General features: G+C 41.9%; 2 protein-coding genes across 6 annotated transcripts in view; one reads left to right on the forward strand and one right to left on the reverse strand.

Moving 5' to 3' along the window:
- The window catches only part of LOC105493625 (BTG anti-proliferation factor 4), a 113,195-nt gene extending 91,514 nt beyond the window's left edge, over positions 1-21,681 (reverse strand). For 2 of the 4 annotated variants that reach the window (XM_071075961.1, XM_011761433.2), the window contains exons 1-2: positions 21,148-21,680; positions 18,927-19,009 (exon numbers count right to left, since the gene is read on the reverse strand). The gene's annotated coding sequence lies outside the window, so the exon portion shown is untranslated. Of the gene's footprint in view, positions 1-18,926; positions 19,010-20,960; positions 21,020-21,131 lie in introns of all 4 variants that reach the window. The other 2 variants (XM_071075962.1, XM_071075964.1) reach the window with 2 other exon arrangements.
- Positions 21,682-21,829: 148 nt separating this feature from the next.
- LOC105493623 (salt inducible kinase 2) overlaps positions 21,830-24,736 on the forward strand; it is a 122,141-nt gene continuing 119,234 nt past the window's right edge. For both annotated transcript variants that reach the window (XM_011761423.3, XM_011761424.3), the window contains exon 1: positions 21,830-22,091. In XM_011761423.3, the coding sequence (XP_011759725.1) occupies positions 21,957-22,091 (135 nt within the window). In that variant the 5' untranslated portion in view covers positions 21,830-21,956. The remainder of the gene's footprint in view (positions 22,092-24,736) is intronic.

Below are 24,736 nucleotides of genomic sequence, written 5' to 3' on the forward strand. Positions count from 1 at the left end.
ATTTTTCATAGCTTGCTTCCTTGCTTTCTGGTATCACAAGATGTTCCAAGTTTATCTGGCATATCTTCTGTTTAAAACCTGGAATCAGCCATTTCTCTAAGAAGACCTGTCTCAAGTTGGGTTCTTCCAGGAAATTGACTCTGAGTTGAATATTTACAAGCAATTAAGGGACTGCACTTAGAATTAACACCTATGGGGGAGGGGCAAAAGTAGGACTGGGCAGAGAGAGCAGTGGAACCACAGTAGAGTCACAGCCAAATCCACAGAGAACACTGGAGATGGTCTAGCCCTGTAAGATGTCCTCCCTTCAGGCAAGAGAGCCTGACCTTTATAATCCACATTAACCAGTCATTAGATATGGGCTGCCTCTGGGCAGGATGTTATAACCTTGGGTGAGGTGACTCTCTTCATGTTAGGGCAGTGGTTCTCAGTCAAGGCAATTTGTCCCCCAGAGACATTTGGCAATGCCTGGAGACATTTTTGGTTGTCACAGCCATGGGTAGGGTGCTACTGGTATCTAGCGGGTAGAAGCCAGGGATTCTACTAAACATCTTCTTTTTTTTTCTTTTTTTTTTTTTTTTCTTTGAGACAGAGTCTCGCTCTGTCGCCCAGGCTGGAGTGCAGTGGCGCAATCTCGGCTCACTGCAAGCTCCGCCTCCCGGGTTCACGCCATTCTCCTGCCTCAGCCTCCTGAGTAGCTGGGACTACAGGCGCCCGCCACCGCGCCCGGCTAATTTTTTGTATTTTTAGTAGAAACGGGGTTTCACCGTGGTCTCGATCTCCTGACCTTGTGATCCGCCCGCCTCGGCCTCCCAAAGTGCTGGGATTACAGGCGTGAGCCACCGCGCCCGGCTCTACTAAACATCTTCTAATGCACAGAACAGTCCCCAACAGCAAAGAATTATCCAGTCCAAAATGTCAATAGTGCTGAGACTAAGAAACCTTGGTTTAAGAAAATGCCCAGAGAGTGATTCAGGGACAACCAACAGTCACCACTGTTCCAGCATCCCAGGCCTCAGTTCTGAATGGAGAATCTGGGTGGCAAACCACAGTATCCACTATATGTCTTGATTACTTTTAGAGAAAACTAGTAAATAGAGATCTCTGTCTGGGAGCTAGGAGTGCTTGTTGCCTCCAGTTTGATCTCTATTTCTAGGCCTATTCAGGGGAGAGAACTAGGAAATTATCTTTTCAGTACACATCATTCATTATATCAATATTTCTAATTCAAAATCAGGACTCTGATATAATCCTATTTAGAAGGTATAATCCTTCTATTTTGAGAAGCTTGGAACTTGTTGACCCTAAGAAGTTTCCTGAGAGCCATCTCAGTAAACCATTTTTGAATGTCATTAAGTTTGCATATCAGGGGGTTACAAAAGTAAAGGAAAACTTTGCAGGAAAATGTTCAAAATAATCCAGAATATTGGATTTAGGAGGAACCTAAGAGATCATCTAAACCAAAACTCTGATTTTACAAATGAAGAAAAGGAGGCCTAGAAAAGTTCAGCAGACTTAATCTAAGGTCCATAGCTACTTAGTGCCCTAACCAGGACCAGCATCAGGACACTAACCCCTCATACTTGTTTCTTTTTTCCTGCCTCAGCACTCTGACTCTTCTCTCTAGTATTACCTCTCAGCCATGTTGCAGAAGAAAATAGAACAAAGAGGGACAGAAAAGGAGATGAAACTCATTCCTTTTTCACAGTATACCTTAGTGGAACTGAGAACTCAGATCTGTATGCAGAGAACTGAGCACAGATCTGTAGGAAGGAAGTGCTTCTTATCCACTGTTAGTGGAAACATCTGTTTAGTTGTTTTTCCAAAGCACTGTTAGATTGTGCCGTGCCTTCCACATTCTCTCCTGCACTCTTGCTAATGACGAAGCAGTTACACACCAGCAAGGCTGGCCAAGGTTGGGACATCTTAGCAAAGAAAAAGAGCTCAATTAACCAGTCCACGCAGGGACAGAATGATTGATTTGGTCTCATTAGTAGCATACACAAAAATAATCAATTAAGCTGGCAACATGGTGTAATGCCTTTTCAAATGAAGGTAATCCTCTTTTTTTTGAGTCAGGGTCTTGCTCTGTTGCTCAGGCTGGAGTGCAGTGAGTGGTGTGATCACACCTCACGGCAGCCTCAACCTCAACCTTCTGGGCTCAAGAGATCCTCCTCTCTCAGTCTCTCAAGTAGCTGGGACTACAGGCATGCATCACCACACTCTGCTAATTTTTGTATTTTTTTGTAGAGATGAGGTTTTGCTATGTTGCACAGGCTGGTTTCAAACTCTTGGAATCAAGCCCACCTCAACCTCCCAAAGTGCTGGTATTCAGGTGTGAGCCACTGCACCCGGCCATTAGGAACTGTCTTCTTTCAATCCTTTCCTAGGCACACTAATCTGAACTCTTCTTGTCCTAGTAAGTTGTTTATTATTTCTTCCAGTGCTTCCTAAACTTTTCCACTGAAGTACTGACAGAGAAGAATGAAAGCTACACAACACACACACACACACACACACCCCGGTGTGCACTCAAAGCCCTGGGAAAGTGACCCAAAGCAAAATTATTGGGAAATGCAAAATTTTTCCAAAGTCCTGTGTTTATCTTAAATATTCGTTCAAGTCCACAACCTACTCTGTTTTTCTTAAAGAAACAGAAGTTTAAAAGGGCAATTGATATTCCAGAACATGCAGTATGCTTAACAAGGGCTTTGAGAAATCCCTTCCCCTCCCAAATCATGACATACCTCTTGTAACCCCATTTAAGAAACCCAGATTGAGAAATCATTTATATAATAGATTTCTATTGCTCTGAGGTAGAATTCATACTCTTAAAAGTGGTTTGCCTTTAAAAAAAAAAATCTGCATTCTATCTACTTATGAAGTATCTATTTTTGTTTGTTTGTTTTTATTTTAGCAAAATCACTAGTTGTTTGGGTTTTTTTTTTTTTTTTTTAAGAGGTAGGGTCTTACTTTGTCACCCATGCTGGAGTGCAGTGGTATAATCACAGCTCACTATAGCCTTGAACTCCTGGGCTCAAGTAATCCTCTCACCTCAGCCTCCCGAGTAGCTAAGACCACAGGTTCGTGCCACCACACCCAGCTAATTTGTAAATTTTTTTGTAGGGTCTTGCTATGTTGCCCAGGCTGGTCTTGAACTCCTGGCCTCAAGCAATCCTCCCACCTCGGCCTCCCAAAGAGCTGGGATTACAGGTGCGAGCCACCATGCCTGGCCCAGTTAAGCTGTAATAATCAAGATTTTCAAATAATTTGTGTTTTATCAACAGTAGTTACAAAAAAGATTAAAATTAAAATATAAGTATATTCAAGCTGTATAAAATTTTATATTTTTATCAAAAGTATAATCTAAATATAAAAATTTTAATGTAAAATTGTTTTTCACATATTCTCAAAAGTTATCTTTTCTAAAATATTCAAAAGCATCTATTAAAATTAAAAGGCAAAATATAAATTAAAATTCATAATTTTAAAATGGGGATACCACAGACTGCAAGTCTTTATTTTCATTTATTTATTTATTTATTTATTTTGAGACAGAATGTCGCTCTGCCATCCAGGCTGGAGTACAGTGGCACGATCTCGGCTCACTGCAGCCTCTGCCTCTTGGGTTCAAGCAATTCTCCTGCCTCAGCCTCCCGAGTAGCTAGGATTACAGGCACATGCTGCCATGCCAGGCTAATTTTTGTGTTTTTGGTAGAGATGGGGTTTCACCATGTTGGCCAGGCAGGTCTTGAACTCCTGACCTCAGGTGATCTGACTGCCTCAGCCTTCCAAAGTGCTGGGATTACAGGCATGAGCCACCACACCAGGTCCAACCTGCAAGCCTTTATGGCATTCAGATGCAGCCACCTGCTGTTTTGAGGACATAAGGCAAGAGATGTGGAGAATGTTTCCTGGGGCCTAATCAATGTTAGTGGTAAGAGTAGACATTTAGGCTTATGGCCATGCTGTGTCAGTGCTGAATGCCAAACTGAGAGAGGGGTCATGTGCTCTTCAACAATGTGTATGTGGATTGGGGGCTTGTGGCTGGTTTGTGATATGCAGGGCCTTCTAAGCCCGGGCAGTTTTCACCTGTCCCAGTCTGAGGACAGTCTGAAGTCTTCAGAATATGAATGTATAATGGAAAAGGGAAAGTGGGTTGACATCCCAGCCCCACACCTCACCGCTCCAGAGAGCATTCAGAGTTACACACCTACCTACTTACCCAGTGAAGTTAGTATATAAAGCAGATATGATTATTACTACTTTACAAATAAGGAAACTGTATTAGTCCATTTCATACTGCTATTAAGAACTGCCCGAAACTAATTTATACCAAGCGAAGGGGGAAGAGCCCCTTATAAAACCATCAGATCTCAGTCAGGTGCAGTGGCTCATGCTCTAATCCCCGCACTTTGGGAGGCCGAGGTGGGCAGATCATCTGAGGTCAGGAGTTCCAGACCAGCATGATCAACATAGTGAAATGTAGTCCCAGCTACTTGGGAGGCTGACACAGGAGAATCACTTTAACCTGGGAGATGGAGGTTGCAGTGAGCCAAGATCGTACCACTGCACTCCAGCCCGGGGTGACAGAGCGAGACTCCATCTCATAAAACAAAACAAAACAAAACAAACAAACAAACAAACAAAAACCATCAGATCTCATGAGAACTCACTCACTATCACAAGAACAGCAAGGGGGAAACTGCCCCCATCATTCAATTATCTCCACTTGTTCTCTCCCTTGACACATGGGGATGATGGAGATTATAATTCAAGATAAGTTTTGGGTGGGGACACAAAGCCTGACCATATCAGAAACTGAGACACAAACTAAAATGAAGTGACTCTCCCCTGGTTGGCTAGCTACAACATGGTGGATCCAAGAGCAGAACTCAAGGCTCCTGGCTCCTTGCCCATATAAGCTGGCTGCCTCATGTCTCACTTCCTGATGCTCAAAGTTGCTTCTATATTACTGTCAGGGTTTTGTGGTCAAGTATTATGTGAGTTAAAAAGAATAAAAGAACCATACTGTTTAGCCCTCTTCAGTGTTTAGGGATTTGGAGGTTCAGAGGTGGAGGAAAAGGGAAGTCATTTTAATAGATGTTTTCTGAACCTGATCATTGAACTCCAACATCTTAGAATCAACATATCCTGAAATGTTTCTGGTCAAATAGTGATTATGGGCACAACAATAAAATTACTGTATTTAGTCTTCTGGTGCGTGGTCAGCATCTTCTTTTATCCTTTTGATTTGGATTTCCTTGGGCTACTGAATGGGGATGTTTTCTGTTCTTACGTGGCAATTTGAGAGGGGTAGCTAAGTAGCATAATTGTTATTTACCATGTGGTATGCACTATTTGGGAGTTGGGGGCTGAACCTGACAGAAAATTAAATGTGATTTCTGCCCTCAAAAGTCCTCATTTTACTCTGATGAATAGATCTGACATGTAAACACAGGAAGGAGAGGAGAGCACCACTTTTAGGGGAAGTGGATAGAGATATACACAATAAGACAGACCTCTGTGAGAGTACCTAATAAATTTAATTGGATGATGAATTGAAGAAAATTAACAGATTATTTTTAATTTTTACTTTTGGGTATAAAGCAAAGGCTACAGATGCTGCCTCTAAAACTGATCTCCACACCTCCAATCTTATTCCTCCAAAGTTATGGTATAAGTTCGGTTATATGGCATCTGCCCACAAGCCAGATTCCTGGTGACATTTTATCTTCTTCACACACACAAAAATATATATACTCTTCTCTCTTTCCCACTGCCAACTCTCCTCTCCAGAAAGACTCAGGGCACTAGAAATAAGCATCTTTGTTCACAGGGATGGATGGATGCTTATTTAGAAAAACATTTATGACAAAATGAGGCTGACCAGTAGAGGGGGCATGGGACTTACATTTGATGTTCTTTAAAGAACTAAGAAACAAAGGTGCTTTAGTGAGGTCACAAAGCAGAATTCATTAGGTGTGTAGCAAATTCACAACCGCTAGAAAAGTTTGTGAACGTTCTCTTTATATCCTTACATTCCTGCGTGGGCATATGGAAGAGGAACATTGTGCAGACTCCAGGAGTGAATCACTCTTGATCCAACAGTGCATGACATTTCTTACTTGAGCTCTCTTGCATTCAGATTCTTATTACTCAATGGTATATGTGTGACTTCATTTTAACACAGCTTTTCCATTATGACACACATGTAAATTCCTCAAGTTGCTAAGGCACACTTTGTGTGGCAAAACATTCAAATGTTAGGTCAACTTTTACCTCACATATTTAGAGATTGTTATCCTCAGCAACAATTGCTCTTAGTGGGTACCTTCATGAACAAAATGGTCTTAAGTGACTAGGGGTCTACACCTAATTGTTGAGACCTAGGCCCTAGAGTCAAACAGATGTGACTTCAAATTCTTGATTCTATCATATGCTAGCTTCATGGACTTGAGCAAGTTACATTAATTCACTGAGCTTTGATTCATCTGTAAAAAGGGGATTATAGTAGTAATCGAAAATAGGATTATTGTATAGATTAATGATAACTAATAGTAAAAACAAAATATGGTTGGGATAGTTGATGTTTTTCTTCTCAAGTGCACAGATTATCTTTGATTCGTGACACACTGTTTTTCACTGGTACAAGCTTAGCACCCTTTTGTTTTTATTTATATATACTTTTGTACTTATTTATATATTTGCTTATTATGAATAAAAATATGAATACTTGTAAGCCAACCACCCAATATAAGAATTAGAATATTAACAATCATACAACCACCTGTGAGCTTCTCCTCAGTTCATTTATCTACCTTCCCTTCCTTGAGTCTCACATTTATGGATCTCATATTTGATTTTCAGAAGTTATTAATTTTAATATAATCAGATTCATTAATATTTTCTCTTATGGTTGGAGGGTTTTTTGTGTCCTTAATATATTCTTCCCTAGCCCAAAATCAGAAAGACATATATTTTCTAATAAAATTTATAAAATTTTACTTTTAACATTTAAGTACTTAATTTATGTGTTTATTTTTATATATGGTATGAGGTAGGGATCAATGTCATTTTTTCCATACAGATTTTTTTTTTTTTTTGAGACTGGATCTTGCTTTGTTGCTCAGGCTGGAGAGCAGTGGTGCAATTGCAGCTCACTGCAGCCTTGACTTCTCAAGCTCAAGCAATCCTCCCACCTCAGCCTTCCGAGTAGCTGGGACCACAGGCCATATGCCACCATGTCCAGCTAATTTTTTTGTAGAGGTGGGGTTTCACTATGTTGCCCAGGCTGGTCTGGAACTCCTAGGCTCAAGTGATCCACCCATCTTAGCCTCCCAAACCGCTGGGGTTGCAGGTGTGAGCCACTGCACCTGGCCTAGCCATTTTTTACAAGTCCATTTATTGAATAGTCCCTCCTTTCCCCACTGATCTGCCACACCGCTTCTAGGTGGCTCATGTCTGTAATCCCAGCACTTTGGGAAGCCAAGGCTGGTAGATCACCTGAGATCAGGAGTTTGAGACCAGCCTGGCCAACATGGTGAAACCCCATCTCTACTAAAAATACAAAAATTAGCTGGGCATGGTGGCACACACCTGTAGTGCTAGCTACTTGGGAAGCTGAGGCGGGAGGATCACTTGAACCTGGGAGGAGGAGGTTGCAGTAAGCCAAGATCATGCCACTGCACTCCAGCCTGGATAACAGAGTGAGACTCTATCTCAAAAAAGAAAAGAAAAGAAAAGAAAAGAAGAAAGGAAAGAAATGGAAGGAAAGAAAGAACAAACATATATACATGGGTCTGGTTTCTGAATGTTCTACTTATCCAAAGTTTTGTATATTTATTTTAGAACAAATCCCACACTATTTTTATACACTATAGCACTATTTTCATATACGATTTTCAAAGTAAATCCTGTTATTAGTAAAACAAAATTAGATTAATAAACATTGTTTATTATGCTCGTTTTATATTTGTTAATTTTGTTAACCATCTGATCTAAAATATTTGCTTCTGGTGGCATCTATAATCCAAGTTGTTGCTTTATTTGAAGTAACTGTACTCCTGAGATGTCTCATTACTTTGGCTTGTGAGTATATATTTCTCTGATGGTATCAGCTATTCTGTCTGAGCATTCGTAATGGGAAAAAACAGTCTGTGTCAACATCCAGTGAGCTCAAGGAGAGGGGAAGGGACAAGCACTAGGGTGGAGAGATCCAAGCACCAAGCACCAGACTATTATAATAAATTGCTTAGGCTGGATATCATGCCACCGAGCAACTCTTCAGGTCAGGACCCTACCTTTAGACTCACACTATCCTCCATCCCTCAAGGAGAAGCAGTCAGAAGAGATGGCATTTCTGGATTGTAATTCACCAGCCCTAGGGGATGGAGGGTGTGGTGCAGTGGGAGAATAAATGCTCAAGGTCATCCAATCCCCACCAGTTTTCTATTTCTAAACTCTGGCTTCTGTTCTGTCCTGATCGTTATCCTTGTGGACACTTATATCAGCAGTCTGAGCCTCTGCTTTTAATTTCCACAGAAGTCTCCTGCCCCAGGCAACAGATATACATCCAGATATACATACACATCCACACGTATACACAGTACACACATGGAAATCCACATACCAATTCAAAACAGGTCCTCCAAGATTGATCTTGAGGCATGCAGCTAATTCTTTATCTTGGCAAAAATAATTGGGGGTTTAGAGTTTACATACAGGACAAAATTGTGAAACAAGTATCCCCTGGGACCTGAGCTTTACTAAGACAACCCAAGATTTAAAATCTCCTTCACAATACTTACCTATCTGAGCCTCCCATCCCTATCATCCCCCAAAAGTTACTGCTCTGTTCTTTGCTTTCTTCGTATTCCATTCATTGAAGCTTATCTCTCCCCTATGCAAATACCTAATTAACCCAGTTGCTATGGTCTGAATGTATGTGTCCTCTCAAAATTCATGTGTTGAAACCTAACTCCCAAGGTGATGATATTAAGAGATGGGACTTTTGGAAGGTGATGAGGTGGTGAGGGTGGCGCTCTCATGAATGAGATTAGTGCCCTTATTAAAGAAGCTGTAGAGAGACCCCTCCCCGTCTTCCATCCCATGAGGATGCAGCAAGAGGCATATCTATGAGGCAGACAGCGAGCCCCTCACCAGACACTGAATCTGCTGACTCCTGGACCTTGAACCTAGCCTCCACAGCTGTGAGAAATAAATTTCTATTACTTATAAATTACTCAGTCTAAGGTACTGTGTTATAGCAGCCAGAACAAAGTAAGACACCAATCATGAAGCTAATGGAAAAAAATCAGAATAGCAGAGAGGAAGGAGAGGCTTTTTCTCCAGGTGAACTAAGTACATTTTAGTAGTGGCTTCTGGAAGACTGCCACACTTGCTTTGTTTAATCCAAAGGAATAAGGCTATGTAGAAGGGAAGTAGCAGTGTACTGGAGGAGATATTTTACATAAATATAGTCTTTCAGCTTTCAAATCTCACTGTGTAGAATTACATCTCCATAATATTAATTCCTAGTAATGCTTATAAGCTAACAACAATTATAAGTCAATTTTTCCCATTGCAAGTCTCATGGGTCACAACATGCATCATGAATGAGCCCATACTGGACCTCACATAATATGGTCCCCCTCCCCTTCAGCCCCATTTCTCTCCTCCCCCATCACTACCCAGCTGGAACACTTGCAGCTTTTTCTCATCTCAAGATACTCAGACATTTTGTCCCTGGTAAGGCTCCCTCCACATCTCATCTCCTCACTCTCTCCTGCTGATTCTTCCCATGTTCCCTTAAATTTTGTTTCCTGAGGAAAACTTATTGACCCCCCAACCCCAGACTAGATCAGGACTCCTAGGAAGTTATTTTCTTTTAGAGCATTTACTACAGTTATGAATATGTAAAAGAGTGAAATTGGAGTAATACACTGGAAAGCAGAAAATAATGAATTTTTATTCAGTTTTTGAACAAATACATATTGAGGACTTGCTATGTACCAGGTATTGTATTAGATACTAGGAATATTGTAGAGAAAGAGGCAGACCGCTTTATCTCACTTTAATCACCCTTTCTCGAGGATATTTCTTGGGTCTTATTACTATCTAGAACAATATCTAATTCAAATATGCCAGCATAGTAGATCCCTTCTCAAGATCTTTCATGTCCCCTCACTCTCATCTAATTTAAGCTCCAGACTCTTTTTTTTTCTTTTAGATACAGGGTCTCACTCTATTATCCAGGCTGTAGTATAGTGGCATAATCCTAGCTTACTATAGCCTCGAACTCCTGGACTCAAGTGATCCTCCTGCCTCAGCTTCTTGAGCAGCTAGGACTACAGGCACGAACCACCATGCTTAGGTCGCTCCAGACCCACCTTCCCTCTACCCTCATCTAAAGCCTCCTATTCCTCCATCCTCACACTGCCTGCAGATATCTGCTTCCTACCTCACAGAGGAAATAGATGCCAAGGTTAAACTTCCGGCACTGTGCACTACCCACTTACCAGCAGGCAAAGCTACCCTTGCTTCCTTCTCCCATCCATATCAGAGTAAAAGAGGGGTCTCCCTCCTGACTAAAAAGTCTCTTCTGTTGTATTCTCTTGCCCTCTATAGGTTATCTCTAATCACCTTTATTTCAACCTTTCTCTTTTCTGGCTCTTTCCAGAAATGCTTAACTCTACCAGTTAAAACGCACACACACACACATTTTCATACACTCACACTCACACACACACACTCACACATACACTCACCACCAAACTTCTCTTGACTCTACATCCTCTTCTATCTTCATTCCTTCACAGACAAATTTTTTGAAAGAACGATCTACACTCATTTTTCTTCATCACTTCCCACTCTAGCTTGGCTTCCGCCCCCAGGACTCTGAAAGCCTCTGCAAAGATCATCAATTATCTCTTTGTCACTAAATCCAGTGAATTCCTTTCAATCTTCATCTTGCTTGACATCTTTTCAGAGACTGAAAGTACTCCTTCCACTTTGAAATTCTCATTTAAGGTCTCTTTTCCCTAGATTTTAAGGTATTTTTCCCTATTTATCCATTCTCCTTGTTTCTCTGGTCTCTACACTTTGGTGGGGAGGGGATGCTTCTCTTTATTTGCCCACTCCTGTGGTGCTGAATAAATACTGTAGGATTTTGCCGTCTCTTTCTTTTTAAATTTTCTTTAAGAGGTGAGGTCTCACTACATCACCCAGGCTGGAGTGCAGTAGCATGATTATAGAGCGTTGCTGTCTTGAACTCCTCATCTCAAGTGATCCTCCCACCTTAGCCTCCCGAGTAGCTGGAACTACAGGTGTGTGCCACCGAGCCCAGACTCCTTCACTCTTGATACTCCCATTGAATGATACCACTCACATCCTTGACTTCAACTATCAGTACTACCAATCTCTATATTTTCACCCTAGATTTCTCCTCTGAGCCCCAGAATTATGTATCCAGAGCCCATAAATGGCAATGCAAAACATTTGACTCCTACCACAACTCATTTGGCTCCAGCATACAGACATAATATATATTGATCTCTGCAAGTTATTTAACAGTCTTTTATTACATCCTTATATATATTAGGCTCTAATAATCAGAGGAATAAGGGCTAAATGTCTAAATGAAATAGATTATATGCTCCCTGAGGGCTGGGACCATATTTCATCTACCTTTGTATGGTCAGTGCCCAGCAGAGTGAATGGCATGTGGTAAACTCTCAGTAACTGATTGCATCTGTTCACTCCAGTCAACAACCTGGGAGCAATCTTCAACATCTCTCTCCCTTCCATTCCTCACATCTTATCATGGGCACAATTGGAATTTATCACTTCAGCAGTTTCCTACCCAGTTGCAACTTCAGAATTTCTCTATAGAGGGGTTTAGGAGCAGCCATCTGGCTGAAGGGACAGAGAAGGCCTCACACGACCTGGTCCTAGCTGTCTTCCAGTTTTATCTATGGACACTGTCATCACTGAGTCTAGATGTTCACAACTGATGACAGTTACCTGAGCATATCATGTCACTTCCTACCTTTGGGACCATTGCTCATTCTGTTTCTTCCTCTTCAAATGCTCATCCAATCTTTTTTCATCTGGCTCTTACTAGGCCTTTATAATTCTTTTTAGCTTTCATCTTTTGGAAGCCTCCCCTGAAGACCCTTAAATTGAGCTGAGTGCCTCTCCTTTGAGCTCCCCGTCCAAATCTCTCATCTTAGCTCTCACCACATTACATTAAAATTGTTTGTGTGTCTACCCTCTTCACAACAATCTTCTGAGGTAGGCACTATTATTTAGCACTATTTAACAGTAATTCAAGCAGAGAGAGGTTAAGTAATTTCCCCAAGGTCACCAGCTAGTAAGTAGTAGAGCCAAAGTTCACACTTAAGCAGTTGGATTTTACAACTCCCTCTCTAAACCATAAAATTCTCAAGGGCAAGGACTGTGTCTGACTTATGTTTGTATGTGTCTACCACGGTGGCTAGCACATGAATGCAATAAATGTCAAAATAAACAGTACTTGCTGAATTCTGCTAAAAAGTTTTGGAATTTCAAAAATTACTAAGATATGATCCTTACCTTAAAAGAAGTTCATGACCTAGTAGAGGTGGGAAGATTAGTAAAATACTCCAATAATAGACAGGAATGAACTAAAAGGAAAGTAACTGAGAGTTAAGTAGCTTACACATTGAAATATTGGTATTAGAATGTCAAGGTGCCTCTTTAAAATCTTTTTTTTTTTTTAGACAGGGTCTTGCTCGGTCGCCCAGACTGGATTACAGTGGTGCGATCTCAGCTCACTCCAACTTCTGCCTCCCAGGCTCAGGTGATCCTCCTGCCTCAGCCTCCAGAGTAGCTGGGACAACAGGTGCATACAACGACACCCACCTAATTTTTGTATTTTTAGTAGAGACAGGGTTTCACCATGTTGGTCAGGCTGGTCTCGAACTCCTGACCTCAAGTGAACTACCTGCCTCCGCCTCCCAAGGTCCTGGGATTACAGGCATGAGCCACCACACCTGACCCCTGTTTAAAATCTTTTCCCAGAAGCATGAATATAGAATCTTCCTATAACTCAGTTATATGAAAAACCTAATCAGGCACACTGGCTCATGCCTGTAGTCCCAACTACTCAGGAGGCTAAGACAGGTGAACTACTTGAGCCCAAGAGTTTGAGACCAGCCTGAACAACATAGCAAGACCTTGTCTCAAAAAAATAAAGGTAAAAACAACAACAACAAAAAGAAAAAAAAATCAAATGAAGGTGGACCAATAAATTATGGAAGTTAAACTGGAAGATGTTTAGTGACCACGTCTAGGACTGTGGCCCAGGCTTTGCCCTATTTACCAGTTTACCAGTCCACAGTCTTGAACCTACTATGAGCAATACACTCGTACTAGGAGTGATAATACAAAGAAGACTCCAATAAAGATATAGAAAACATGTTGGTGGAATCTGTGGATAGCTTAGAAAACTAACAATTAGCTAATATGATAGGTGGCAAGCAAATAATCAAAATGATTATTTTATCTGGAACAAGGAGCAAAATCAACAAGATGACATTTTATCTACCAGAATTTCCATTTATATTTTTAAAAAATCGATTGCCTAAGAAAATTATAAGAGTGATGTAATACAATAATAATTGTTATTTTTAAAGACCCAAGGGTTTTAGTTAGCCTTGGTCTTAACTGTGGGATGTGGCTGCTAAAACGACAGCTAGCCCAATTTTTGGCTGAATTAATATGAACATGGAGTCCAGATCAAAGGAGTGACTGGTCAATGGCCAGTATTCTGTACTGCTTAGACTACACCTGGGCTACTATGTTCTGTTTTTTGAACAGTATTTTAAGAGAGACATTGACAAACTATTATCTGGAGAAGCACAAAGATAAGGGTAAAAATAGTCAGCTAGACAGCGAAGTTGGGATTGTTTTGCCTGGAAAACTAAAGAAAGAATATGAGAATATGTGTGTGTGTGTGTGTGTGTGTGCGCGCGCGCGCATGTGTGTGTGTAATGTCTTGCTCTAGAGAAAAGAACTAAAATCTATAGGCAGAAGTTAGAAGCAAATATGAAACCAATAATAAGGAAGTGCTTTCCATTGACGCCAACTGTCTGACAATAGATTGGGTTCCTGCATGAAGCAGTAAACCAAGGCTTAATGTCACCCATCAAATATTTAGAAATTTATGTTTCAGATAGGAAGATGGACTCATATGATACTCTTTAAGATCCCTTTCAAACTTATGGTCCTAAGAAAAGCTGTCATCTGGGAGAAGATACATACATTTGAAATTATTTTTAAAAATTAGAGAGTCATACATTCTTCATCGAGAGAAGATCCATCACAGCTAAAGCCAAACTAGGGCATGATTAGCTAAAGACCTCCCTCTTAGTCCTGCTTTTGCTGCATTCCATAAGTTTTGACATGTTGTATTTTCATTTTCATTTGTCTCAGGATATTTTTTACTCCCCTTCCCACCTGCCTTTTTTGAGATGAGGTCTCACTATGTTGCCCAGACTGAACTTGAATTCCTAAGCTCAAGCAATCTTTCCTCCTTGGCCTCCCAAGTAGCCAGGATTACAGGCATGCACCACACCTGCCTCTGGTTTCCCTTTTGATTTCTTCTTTGACCCATTGGTTGTTCAGAAGTGTGTTATTTAATTTCCACGTATTTGTGAATTTTAAAATTTTTCTTCTGCTGATTTCTAGTTGCATTCCTTTGTGGTCAGAAAAGATACTTGGTATGATTTCAGTCATCCTAAAATTTTTAAGACTCATTTTGTTACCTAACACATGATCTATCCTAGAGAATCCTCCATGTGTGGTTGGAAAAAATGCGTATTTATATGTAACCATAAAAGACTCTGAATAGCCAAACCAATCTTGAGCAAGAAGAAAAAAGCTGGGGGCCTCATACTTCCTAATTTCAAAATATATTACAAAGCTACAGTAATTAAAACAGTATAGTACTGGCATAAAGACAGAAATACAGACCAATGAAACGAAATAGAAAGACCAGAAATAAACCTCCACATATATAGTCAACTGACCTGCAATAAGAGTGCCAACCATACAAAATGAGGAAAGGATAGTCTCTTCAATGAATAGTGCTGTGAAAACTGGATATTCACATGCAAAAGAATGAAACTAGACCCTTATACTATATAGAAAATCAACTCAAAATGGATTAAAGACTTAAATGAATATAAGACTTTAAATTATAAAACTCCTAGGAAAAAATGTAGGGGAAAATCTTGATATTGGTCTTGGCAACGATTTCTTGAATATGGCATCAAAAGTACAGGCAACAAAAGCAAAAATAGACAAGTGGGACTGCATTAAACTAAAAAGCTTCTGCACAGCAAAGGAAACAATCAACAGAGTGAAAAAGCAACTATGGAATTAGAGAAAAAGAATTGCAAGCCATATATGTGATAAGAGCTTAATGTCCAAAATATATAAGGAACTCCTAAAACTCAGTTGAAAAAAAAAAACAACAAATAACCTGATTTTAAAATGAGCAAAGGACTTGAATGGGTATTTCTTCAAAAAAAGATACACAATTGGCCACTAGGTATATGAAAAAGTGCTGAACATCACTAATCACCAGGGAAATGCAAATCAAAACCAAAATGAGATAGCATCTCACACCTGTTAGTGTGGCTATTATAAAAAAAAAAAAGATAATGAGTGTTGGCAAGGATATAGAGAAATCAGAACTCTTGTATACTGTTAGTAGGAATGTAAATCAGTACAGCATTATGGAAATCAGTATGGAGGTTCCTCAAAAAATTAAAAATAGAACTACCATATGATCCATCAATCCCACTTCTGGGTATTTATCCAAAGGAGTTGAAATCAGGATCTTGAAGAGATATCTGCACTCCCATGTTCATTACAGCATTATTCACAATAACCAAGATAAAGAAACAACCTAAATGTCTATCAATAGAGGAATGGAAAGAAATACACACACACACACACACACACACACACACGCACATACAACAGAATATTATTCAGCCTTAAAAAAGAAGGGAATCCTGCCATATGCAACAACATGGATGGACCTGAAAGACATTATGCTAAGTAAAATAAGCCAGTCACGGAAGGATAAATACTGCATGATCCCACTCATATGAGCTATCTAAAATAGTCAAACTAATAGAAACAGAATAGAATGGTGTTGCCTGGGGCTGGGGAGTAGGGAGAAATAGCAAGTTGTTCAATGGGTGTAAAACTTCAGTAATTCAAGATGAACAAGTTCTAGAGATCTGAACAACATAGTGCCTATAGTTAATAATATTGTATTGTACACTAAAAAATTTAAGAAAGTAGATCTCAAGTATTCTTACCAACCCCCGCCCAGCCCCCCGCCCCTGGCACACACATGGGAGCAGGGGAGAGCTTTTGGAGGTGACAGATATATTTATTACTTTGATACGCGTGTATGCATATGTTCAAGCTCATCAAATTGTATACATTAAATATGTACATCTCATTATATATTAAGTATACCTCAATAAAGCTATTTTAAAAATAAAAATACTAAAGAAAGTTTTCTAAACTTCAGTCCTCTAGTTTATTTCCATAATAGTACCTTACATATAGTGGCATCCACATGTTCTTTATGTGACTGATTGATGTTTGTTTCATGAATAGCTGTACTTTACACTAATAAGAAGCCCTTGGAATGAGCACAGGTCAGTGATTTGGATTTTCTTGTGTACTTTCTGTATTTGTTAATATAAGAGGCAAAGTATTCATTCTAGCTTTGTAATCTATTTTTTCTAAGCAAAGTTGTCTAATAAAGATTTCATCAGTTTTTTATTTGAACTAAATCGAAATCCAGGCCTAAGCCAATTTTTTTTTTTTTTTTTTTTTTTAGATGGAGTCTCACTCTGTTGCCCAGGCTGGAGTGAAGTGGTGCAATCTCAGCTCACTGCAAGCTCCACCTCCTGGGTTCACGCTATTCTCCCACCTCAGCCTCCCCAGCAGCTGGGACTACAGGCGCCTGCCACCACACCCGGCTAATTTTGTTTTTGTATTTTTAGTAGAGATGGGGTTACACCATGTTAGCCAGGATGGTCTCGATCTCCTGACCTTGTGATCCACCCCCCTAGGCCTCCCAAAGTGCTGGGATTACAGGCATGAGCCACCGCACCCAGCTAAGCCTATTATTATATTGACTTTCCTTCAGTCCTGAAATGATAAAACAGTAAAAATGCAGATATTGTTCACGATCAAGGAGACAAATGGTACCTATCTTTTTTCAAGTTCACAGGCTGTCTGCTTCAGCAAAATAATATACAGCATTGTGAGCCATGAAGTCTTCTTTCCTCACATTTCAGATCACTTTTTCATTACCTCTTTGCTAACTCCTCTCCTCATTTCACATTTTTATTTATAATCCACTTTATTCTAAGTATGTTATATAATTAATTCTTAGTCTCTCACTGTCTTACTTCTTTCTCGGTATACACCTTTTTTACCTTTTGAAGTGTTATGTTAACATTTTTTAACCAACTCAATGCTAAATATCATAGACTCACAGCATCAGCTGGGAATGCTGCATCTGAAAGCTCAATCAAAAAGGAATTTGGTGACTAGAATGCTTTACCTCACTGATACCAAAACCAGAGATGGAAAAGAAAGATGGGGATTGTAAGATGAAGCTCTCTTTCTTCTCCTTCTCCCTCTTATCTTTTATTCTTTTTTCCTGCGGATTGTGTGTGTGTGTGTGTCTGTGTGTGTGTGTGTGTGTGTGTGTGTAGGGAAAGAGAAAGAGGAGGAGAAAGAGGGAGAGGAAAAGGAAAGCAGGAGTTGAATAATATTAATAATTGCTAAAATATATACAGCTATCATTTAATTGGAAACAAAAGTACATAAGAGACATACAGGGTTGAAATAGGACAGGGATGAGTAGGTCTTTTGGATTAAGGAAACAGAGTTGAATCACAGAATCCAAGATTGCAGTATTCTAAATTAGTCCACATATATGTGTTTCTTCAGGGTTTCATTTACAGCCTACCAGTAACGCTGAGTAGCACACCCACTACATTTCCACATGAGTAAGGCTGATTTTTGGCACAGCCCCTTCTGTCTCTTCCCTCTTTCTGGTCTCCTGTTCTCTAACTTGTAGACACCCAGTATGCTCACACTGAACTCTGGCTTTCCAAAACCTTTTGGTACTCTCTGTCTTTCCTTTTTCTTCTTTCCAGCCCCAAATCAATTCTTATTCCCAGACTGTGCAAGGAGGTGTTTGGCCTGGTTATCTAATTTAAATACTCAAATGATCCATTTCCGTTCAACAGGTATACTTTAAAGGATGAGGCTGTTCACTGAGCAGGCCTCCATGAGTATTTTCTGGTTCTTGGGTAAGTGACTTTTCATCAGATTCCCAAAGGAACCCACCCCCAGAACAATTAAAATACAATCATCTGACTCGGCGCGGTGGCTCACGCCTGTAATCCCAGCACTTTGAGATCACAAGGTCAGGAGATCGAGACCATCTTGGCCAACATAGTGTAACCCCGTCTCTAGTAAAATACAAAAAATTAGCTGGGTGTGGTGATGCGTGCCTGTAATCCCAGCTACTTGGGAGGCTGAGGCAGGGGAATTGCTTGAACCTGGGAGGCAGAGCTTGCAGTGAGCTGAGATCATGCCACTGCACTCCAGCCTGCTGACATAGCAAGACTCCACCTCAAAAAAAAAGAAATCATCTAAGTGGCAAAATGCACATGGTTATTATTTTTGAACTGGTATACATATGTAGGTTCCTAGCCTAATTAGAATACCTCTCACCTAGTTAGAGGACCACTCATATACCACACCTATCAATCCAGAAATCTGATCAGTCTTACAGCTTTCTCCCATTTCTCCCCTCATGTTTGCAAACAACATACCTCATGGTAGAGTAAGGTATTGCTTGGGGAGAGTGAAAAGCAGAAGCACAGTGAGCAGTGGAAGGCCCAAAAGCCATCTTGCACTAAAAAAATAAATAAATAAAATAAAATAAATATATATATAAATTTTAAAATAAAATAAATACACAATATATTAATTTTCATTAAAAAATTAAAACTACAGAAAAGTTGCAAGAATGGTACAACAATCTACCATATACCCTTTTACCTATTTTATCAATTTAACATTTTGCCACATTTGCCTTATCTATCTGTGCTAAACTACTTGAGAGTAAGTTGCATATATCAGAATTTTTTGCTTTTTTTTTGTTACAGTCTCACTCTGTCATCCAGACTGGAGCGCAGTGGTATGATCTCAGCTCACTGCAACCTCCGCCTCCCAGGTTCAAGCGATTCTCCCACCTCAGCCTCCAGAATAGCTAGGATTACAAGCGAGTGCCACCACACTCGGGTAATTTTTGTATTTTTAGTAGAGACAGGGTTTTGCCATGTTGGCCAGGCTGATCTTGAACTCCTGACCTCAAGTGATATGCCCATCTCGGCCTGCCAAAGTGTTGGGATTACAGGTGTGAGCCACCACGCCTGGCCAAAAATTTCATACCTAACTAGTTTAGTGTGTATCTCTTAACAAGGGATACTCTCTCTTATAATCACAGTACAATTATAAAATTCAAGAATTTTAACACTGAAAGAGTATCCTATCTAATATGTAATCCATATTCAAATTTCAGTAGTTGTTCTGATACATTCCTTTATAGCATGTTCTTCCAAGATCACATGTTGCCTTTAGTGCCATGCCTTTCTAAATCCCTTAAATCTAGAATGGTTCCTCAGTCTTTCTTTGACTTTCATGACACTGATGTTTTTTAAGGATACAGGTCAGTTGTTGGGTAGAATGTTTCTTAGTTTGCATCTTTCTGATTGTTTCTAGATCATAATATGCATTTTTGACAGGAATACTACATAAGAGATATTGTAACCTCAGTGGCTCACGTCAGGAGGCTCATCATGTCATTTTATCACATAATTGGTGACATTAACTTTGATCATTTGGTTAGGGTAATGTCTGCCAGATTTCTCCACTGTAGAGGTACCTCTGTTAACCCTTTATCATGAATAAGAAATCCAAAGGCTGTGCAAATATCTTGTTCCCCAGGCAAATTTTACTCAATGATTTAAACATCTATTCATAATTCTTGTCTGAATCCATTATTACTGTAATGGCTGCCAAACGATTTGCTAATTGTCATTTCTTCTAACATATATTAGTTGGCATTCCACCGTCATTTCACTTCTCCCCCCTTTATTTTTCTATTTAAAAGTTTAAAAGTAAGTATGGTCTACGATTCTTTTACAAAATTCAATGTGTTAGAATCAATTTCTGTCATTATTTATTTATTCATTTATTGAGACAGAGTCTCGCTCTGTCACCCAGGCTGGAGGGCAGTGGCACGATCTTGGCTCACCGCAACCTCTACTTCCCGGGTTCAAACAATTCTCCCTGCCTCAGCCTCCCGAGTAGCTGGTATTATAGGCGCCCACTACCACGCCTGGCTATTTTTGCATTTTTAGTAGAGATGGGGTTTCACCATGTTGGCCAGGCTAGTCTTGAACTCCTGACCTCAGGTGATCCGCCCACCTCGGCCTCCCAAAGTGCTGGGATTACAGGCGTGAGCCACTAAGCCCGGCCTATTATTTATTCTTGATACCCAAATTGTCTCAGATTTGGTAAGGCGGGAGCACCTTGGAGCGATCTTTCTTTTGACATATCTTCCTTGACCTAGCCAAGAAATTTCCTTGCTTTAAGGCACAGGATCTTTCAAGGGCATTTTATACTTTCCCTGTCTCTGCCTCGAATGAGCCATCTCGCCACGGAGTCTGGCTCCTTTAGGTGGAGAATGGTATTTAGAAACCAAGATATGAAGGCACATGATACATTTCAGAATATTGAAGTGTCACTGTCCCTATTTCCTTGAGTCACATTTGGAAGCGTGGTGTGATTTATAATCCTACCTCTACCATTGCCTGTGTGACCTTGGCAATTCCCTTTATTCCTTGCGGTCTGCTTCGTCCTTTGGGGGAAAAAATTGGATTAGAGAAATATTTTTAACCGTTTTCAGGGTCACCAACACGTTTGGGAATCTGACAGAAGCTACGGGTCCATCTCTCCAGAGACATGCTCACATAAGCAAAAACTGGCCTGTGTTTTAGGGGGTTCCGGACTCCGAAGTTCACATGAGGCTCCAAATCTCTGGATTAAGTGATCTCCAAGATCTCTTCAGCGCTGACATTGACATTCTGTGAGTCTATCAGCGACCGCACTGCTGTCAGAATGACTCCTCGGAGACATCAAAACGTGGAGGGTTTTGTTATATATAGCAACGAGAAGAGAAAAAAACACAAAGAAAGGAGCCTGTGAGCAACGCATTGCTCAGCCACAGTTCTTTGCCGGTGCCAAATTTAGGGCGCGCTGTACTTGTAGGTGAGAGGTTTTGGCGGGAAGGACCCCGGGTGGGCGGAGAACGCCGGGGCGGGGAAGGAGATCGCAGGCCGCATCCAGGTCTCTGCACCCCTACGCACGGTCCGCCAGGGCTCGCTCTTGCCCTTCGCCTGGAAGGCCGAGGACCGTAGCTGGCCGAGCGGCGACCCCGCCCCTGGCAGCGGCGAGGCGGAGGGGCGAGGGGAGGGCGTATGAGCCCGGAAGGAGCGCGCCGGCCAGGCCCGCACCCCTCCCCGCGCGCCGTCCCCCACTCTCCTGCAGCCGACGTCGGCGGTGCTTCGGTCGCCATGGTGACCAATCCAGGCCCGGGCCCGCCCCCGCCCCCCTGCCCCGGCCCCCTGACGTCGGCGCACGTCAGCGGCGGCGCGCGCCTGGCTGGGCCCTGCGGAGCGGGAGGGAAGGAGCGAAGGAGCAAGCTGAGCGGCCGTCGCCCAAGCCAAGCCGCGCTGCCAGCGCTCCCGCTCGCCCGCCCGCGCTCCTGTCCGCCGTGTCTAGCAGCGGGGCCCAGCATGGTCATGGCGGATGGCCCGAGGCACTTGCAGCGCGGGCCGGTCCGGGTGGGGTTCTACGACATCGAGGGCACGCTGGGCAAGGGCAACTTCGCCGTGGTGAAGCTGGGGCGGCACCGGATCACCAAGACGGAGGTGCGGCCCGGGGCTCGGCGGGAGCGTCCGAGGCGAGGGTTCGGGAGAGGAGCTGCTTACCGAGAGGGGCGGCCGCAGTGGTGGGACTGGGGAGACCCGAGAGGCCGCCTCACTGGCGGAGGCGAGCGGGCCTGGGACTGTGAGGACCCAGGAGGTGCAGGGGGTCGGTGAGCAGCGAAGGGATCGGGCCCGGGCACCCGGAGCCGAGTGTCGTCCGACTGGAAACGCAACCAGCCGGGGCTTAGCTTTCCCCTACGCCACCCGCGGTGGCCACCCGGAATTTCGCCCAGAGCCCCCCACCCGAGCCGTGACCTGGTCTGTGGCCTCCGCTCCGGAGCCCAAGTTCCGCGTCTTCCCTGCTTTCGGCTGGGGGTGGGGTGGGAGGGGAAGTCTCGGTGTTCCCAGGCTGCGCCGTGAGAGACGTCGCCGGCCCGAGGAGGGGACCGCCTGCGCTTGGGCTCCGCGGATGGGGGATCGTGCGGCCCCCGTGACCCCGGTGCCCCTCCCCTGCCCGACGAGGAGGGGCCCGGTGGCTGGGAATGCCCCCACGGCCACTGACCATCTCTTCTCCTTCCTTTTGGCCCACGGTGTCTCTGATTTGGTGTCTGACTAGCTTGATCCCTTGCCTGGGGCATTTCCATTTAATGCTCCAGACAATAGAACTGGTTAAAATGGTCATCTCTGCACTTGCACAGTGGGTGGGTTGGACAGAAGTCTAGGGTTGTCCCTGTACCAGGTGTGTATTCTGGCTGTAATACGCATTCTTTAAACCATATTAGATTCTGCCTCTACTCATAAAGCCCTCAACTGCTTCCTGACGGTGAATCCTGCACCCTCTTCATTGCACATTCTAATGCACCGCACATATTCTCTCACAAGTCTCTGTTCTTACCTAACCCGCCCCCCTTCCTTCCACTGCCTCAAGCTGCTCTCCTCAGGGTCTCTATTTTAAGACGTGCAAATTAAATACCTTAGAAGAACGGTAGAAACAAAACCATTCTTTAGAATAAAACCTAGTGGTTTTGACGTACTCTACTCTGCCTTATTGTAGTTCCTCCTGGAGTTTCATCCTTTTCCTGTTTGTTTGCCCTCCAGTTTTGGTCCTATTCTGCTTTTTCCCTTGTTAGTACGAATGTACTAGAGTTTGAATGTAGAATAAAGTAGGACTTCTTTTCAGAATGACTTATGTAAGGCGAAGGGCACTGGCAAACCTGAGTGATTTTTGGAGTTGCAGTTGTACTTAGAAGTTTTGCTTAATCCCATTTCCAAAAGGAAGGGGTATATGTCATTTTGTCGTCTTTACTTTTTGCCTTCCCCTGGTGATCCTGAAGCAGTCCAAATCTTTTAGAATCAGGACCAAGGTCAGATATTTTATTCTCACAGATTTACCAGTTAGCAATTTAAATTGTAATGATAATGGTAACTTGACTATAGTGATATTGCTAAATCTTTGCATAGTTTAATCTGATCCCAGCATTTTTTAAAATGAAGAAATTGGTTCCATTCCTCTGAAGAGCCATGGCCTAATGCCATGCCATTTCCCTTAAAGTTACATAAAAGAAGGCATTTTAAATGCATGTTTTATGAGTCCTTGCTTAATGACTTTCTAAAAACAAACACATTGTGAGTTATAGAGAGGTTCTACAAAACTTTTGAACTATAGTATATCGTGTGGGTTGAATTCCAAATCCATCAGTTCATAATATTTTTTTCTCAGCTCTTACTGGGATTAGTAGCAAGATTTAATTAAGTCATCTATTATTTATCAGGTCAGATTTAGTTAATACAGTAAGAGCTGCTTAAGTGAAGTGACTGACACTTTCTCTTGAGGTTGACAATTCAAATGGTGTCCGTTTTAAACTGATATATCTTAAAGAGCTAGGGGGCACTATGGAGTAATATCGTGGTTTGGCTATCAGAGTGAGATCAATGCATTCATTTGTAATTGAAGCAAGCACTGGTCAGATCGTGAAAGAGGATCGATCCTAAATCGTGTGTGTAGTATATATGTGTAGAATTATTTACGTTAAATGCTAAATGTTTAGTCCACAGAACCCATTTCCCTGTGCTTTTCTAAAGAAGCTGTTATTAACATATAAAAAGAAATAGTATGAATGTGAATTTGAGATGGGTGAGTGTGAGTACCTGTGGAGATTTGGTGGGTGTGATTGGAGATATTAAGGTAGAGAGGGATACGTGAAATGTCAAAGCAATCGTTGAACAGAAGAGTTCTCTAGATCTCTAGCTTGTAAAGTTGCTCTGAATTTTTTTTTTTTTTTGAGACAGAGTCTTGCTCTTGTTGCCCAGGCTGGCTGGAGTGCAATGGTGCGATCCCGGCTCACTGCAACCTCTGCCTCCCGGGTTCAAGCGATTCTCCTGCCTCAGCCTCCCAAGTAGCTGGGATTACAGGCGCTCACCACCATGCCCGGCTAATTTGTGTCTTTTTAGTAGAGACGGGGTTTCACAGTGTTGGCCAGGCTGGTTTCGAACTCCTGACAAGTGATCCACGGCCTCGGCCTCCCAAAGTGCTGGGATTACAGGCGGGAGCCACCGTGCCTGGCCCAATTGTTTCTTAAAGTATTCCATGGGAGTAACAATTCCATTGTTAATGAAGTTTTTTTACAGCAGTTATTTATCCTTATTCG

The sequence above is a fragment of the Macaca nemestrina genome, chromosome 12 (assembly GCF_043159975.1).
Source record: "Macaca nemestrina isolate mMacNem1 chromosome 12, mMacNem.hap1, whole genome shotgun sequence".
Lineage (NCBI taxonomy): Eukaryota > Metazoa > Chordata > Mammalia > Primates > Cercopithecidae > Macaca > Macaca nemestrina.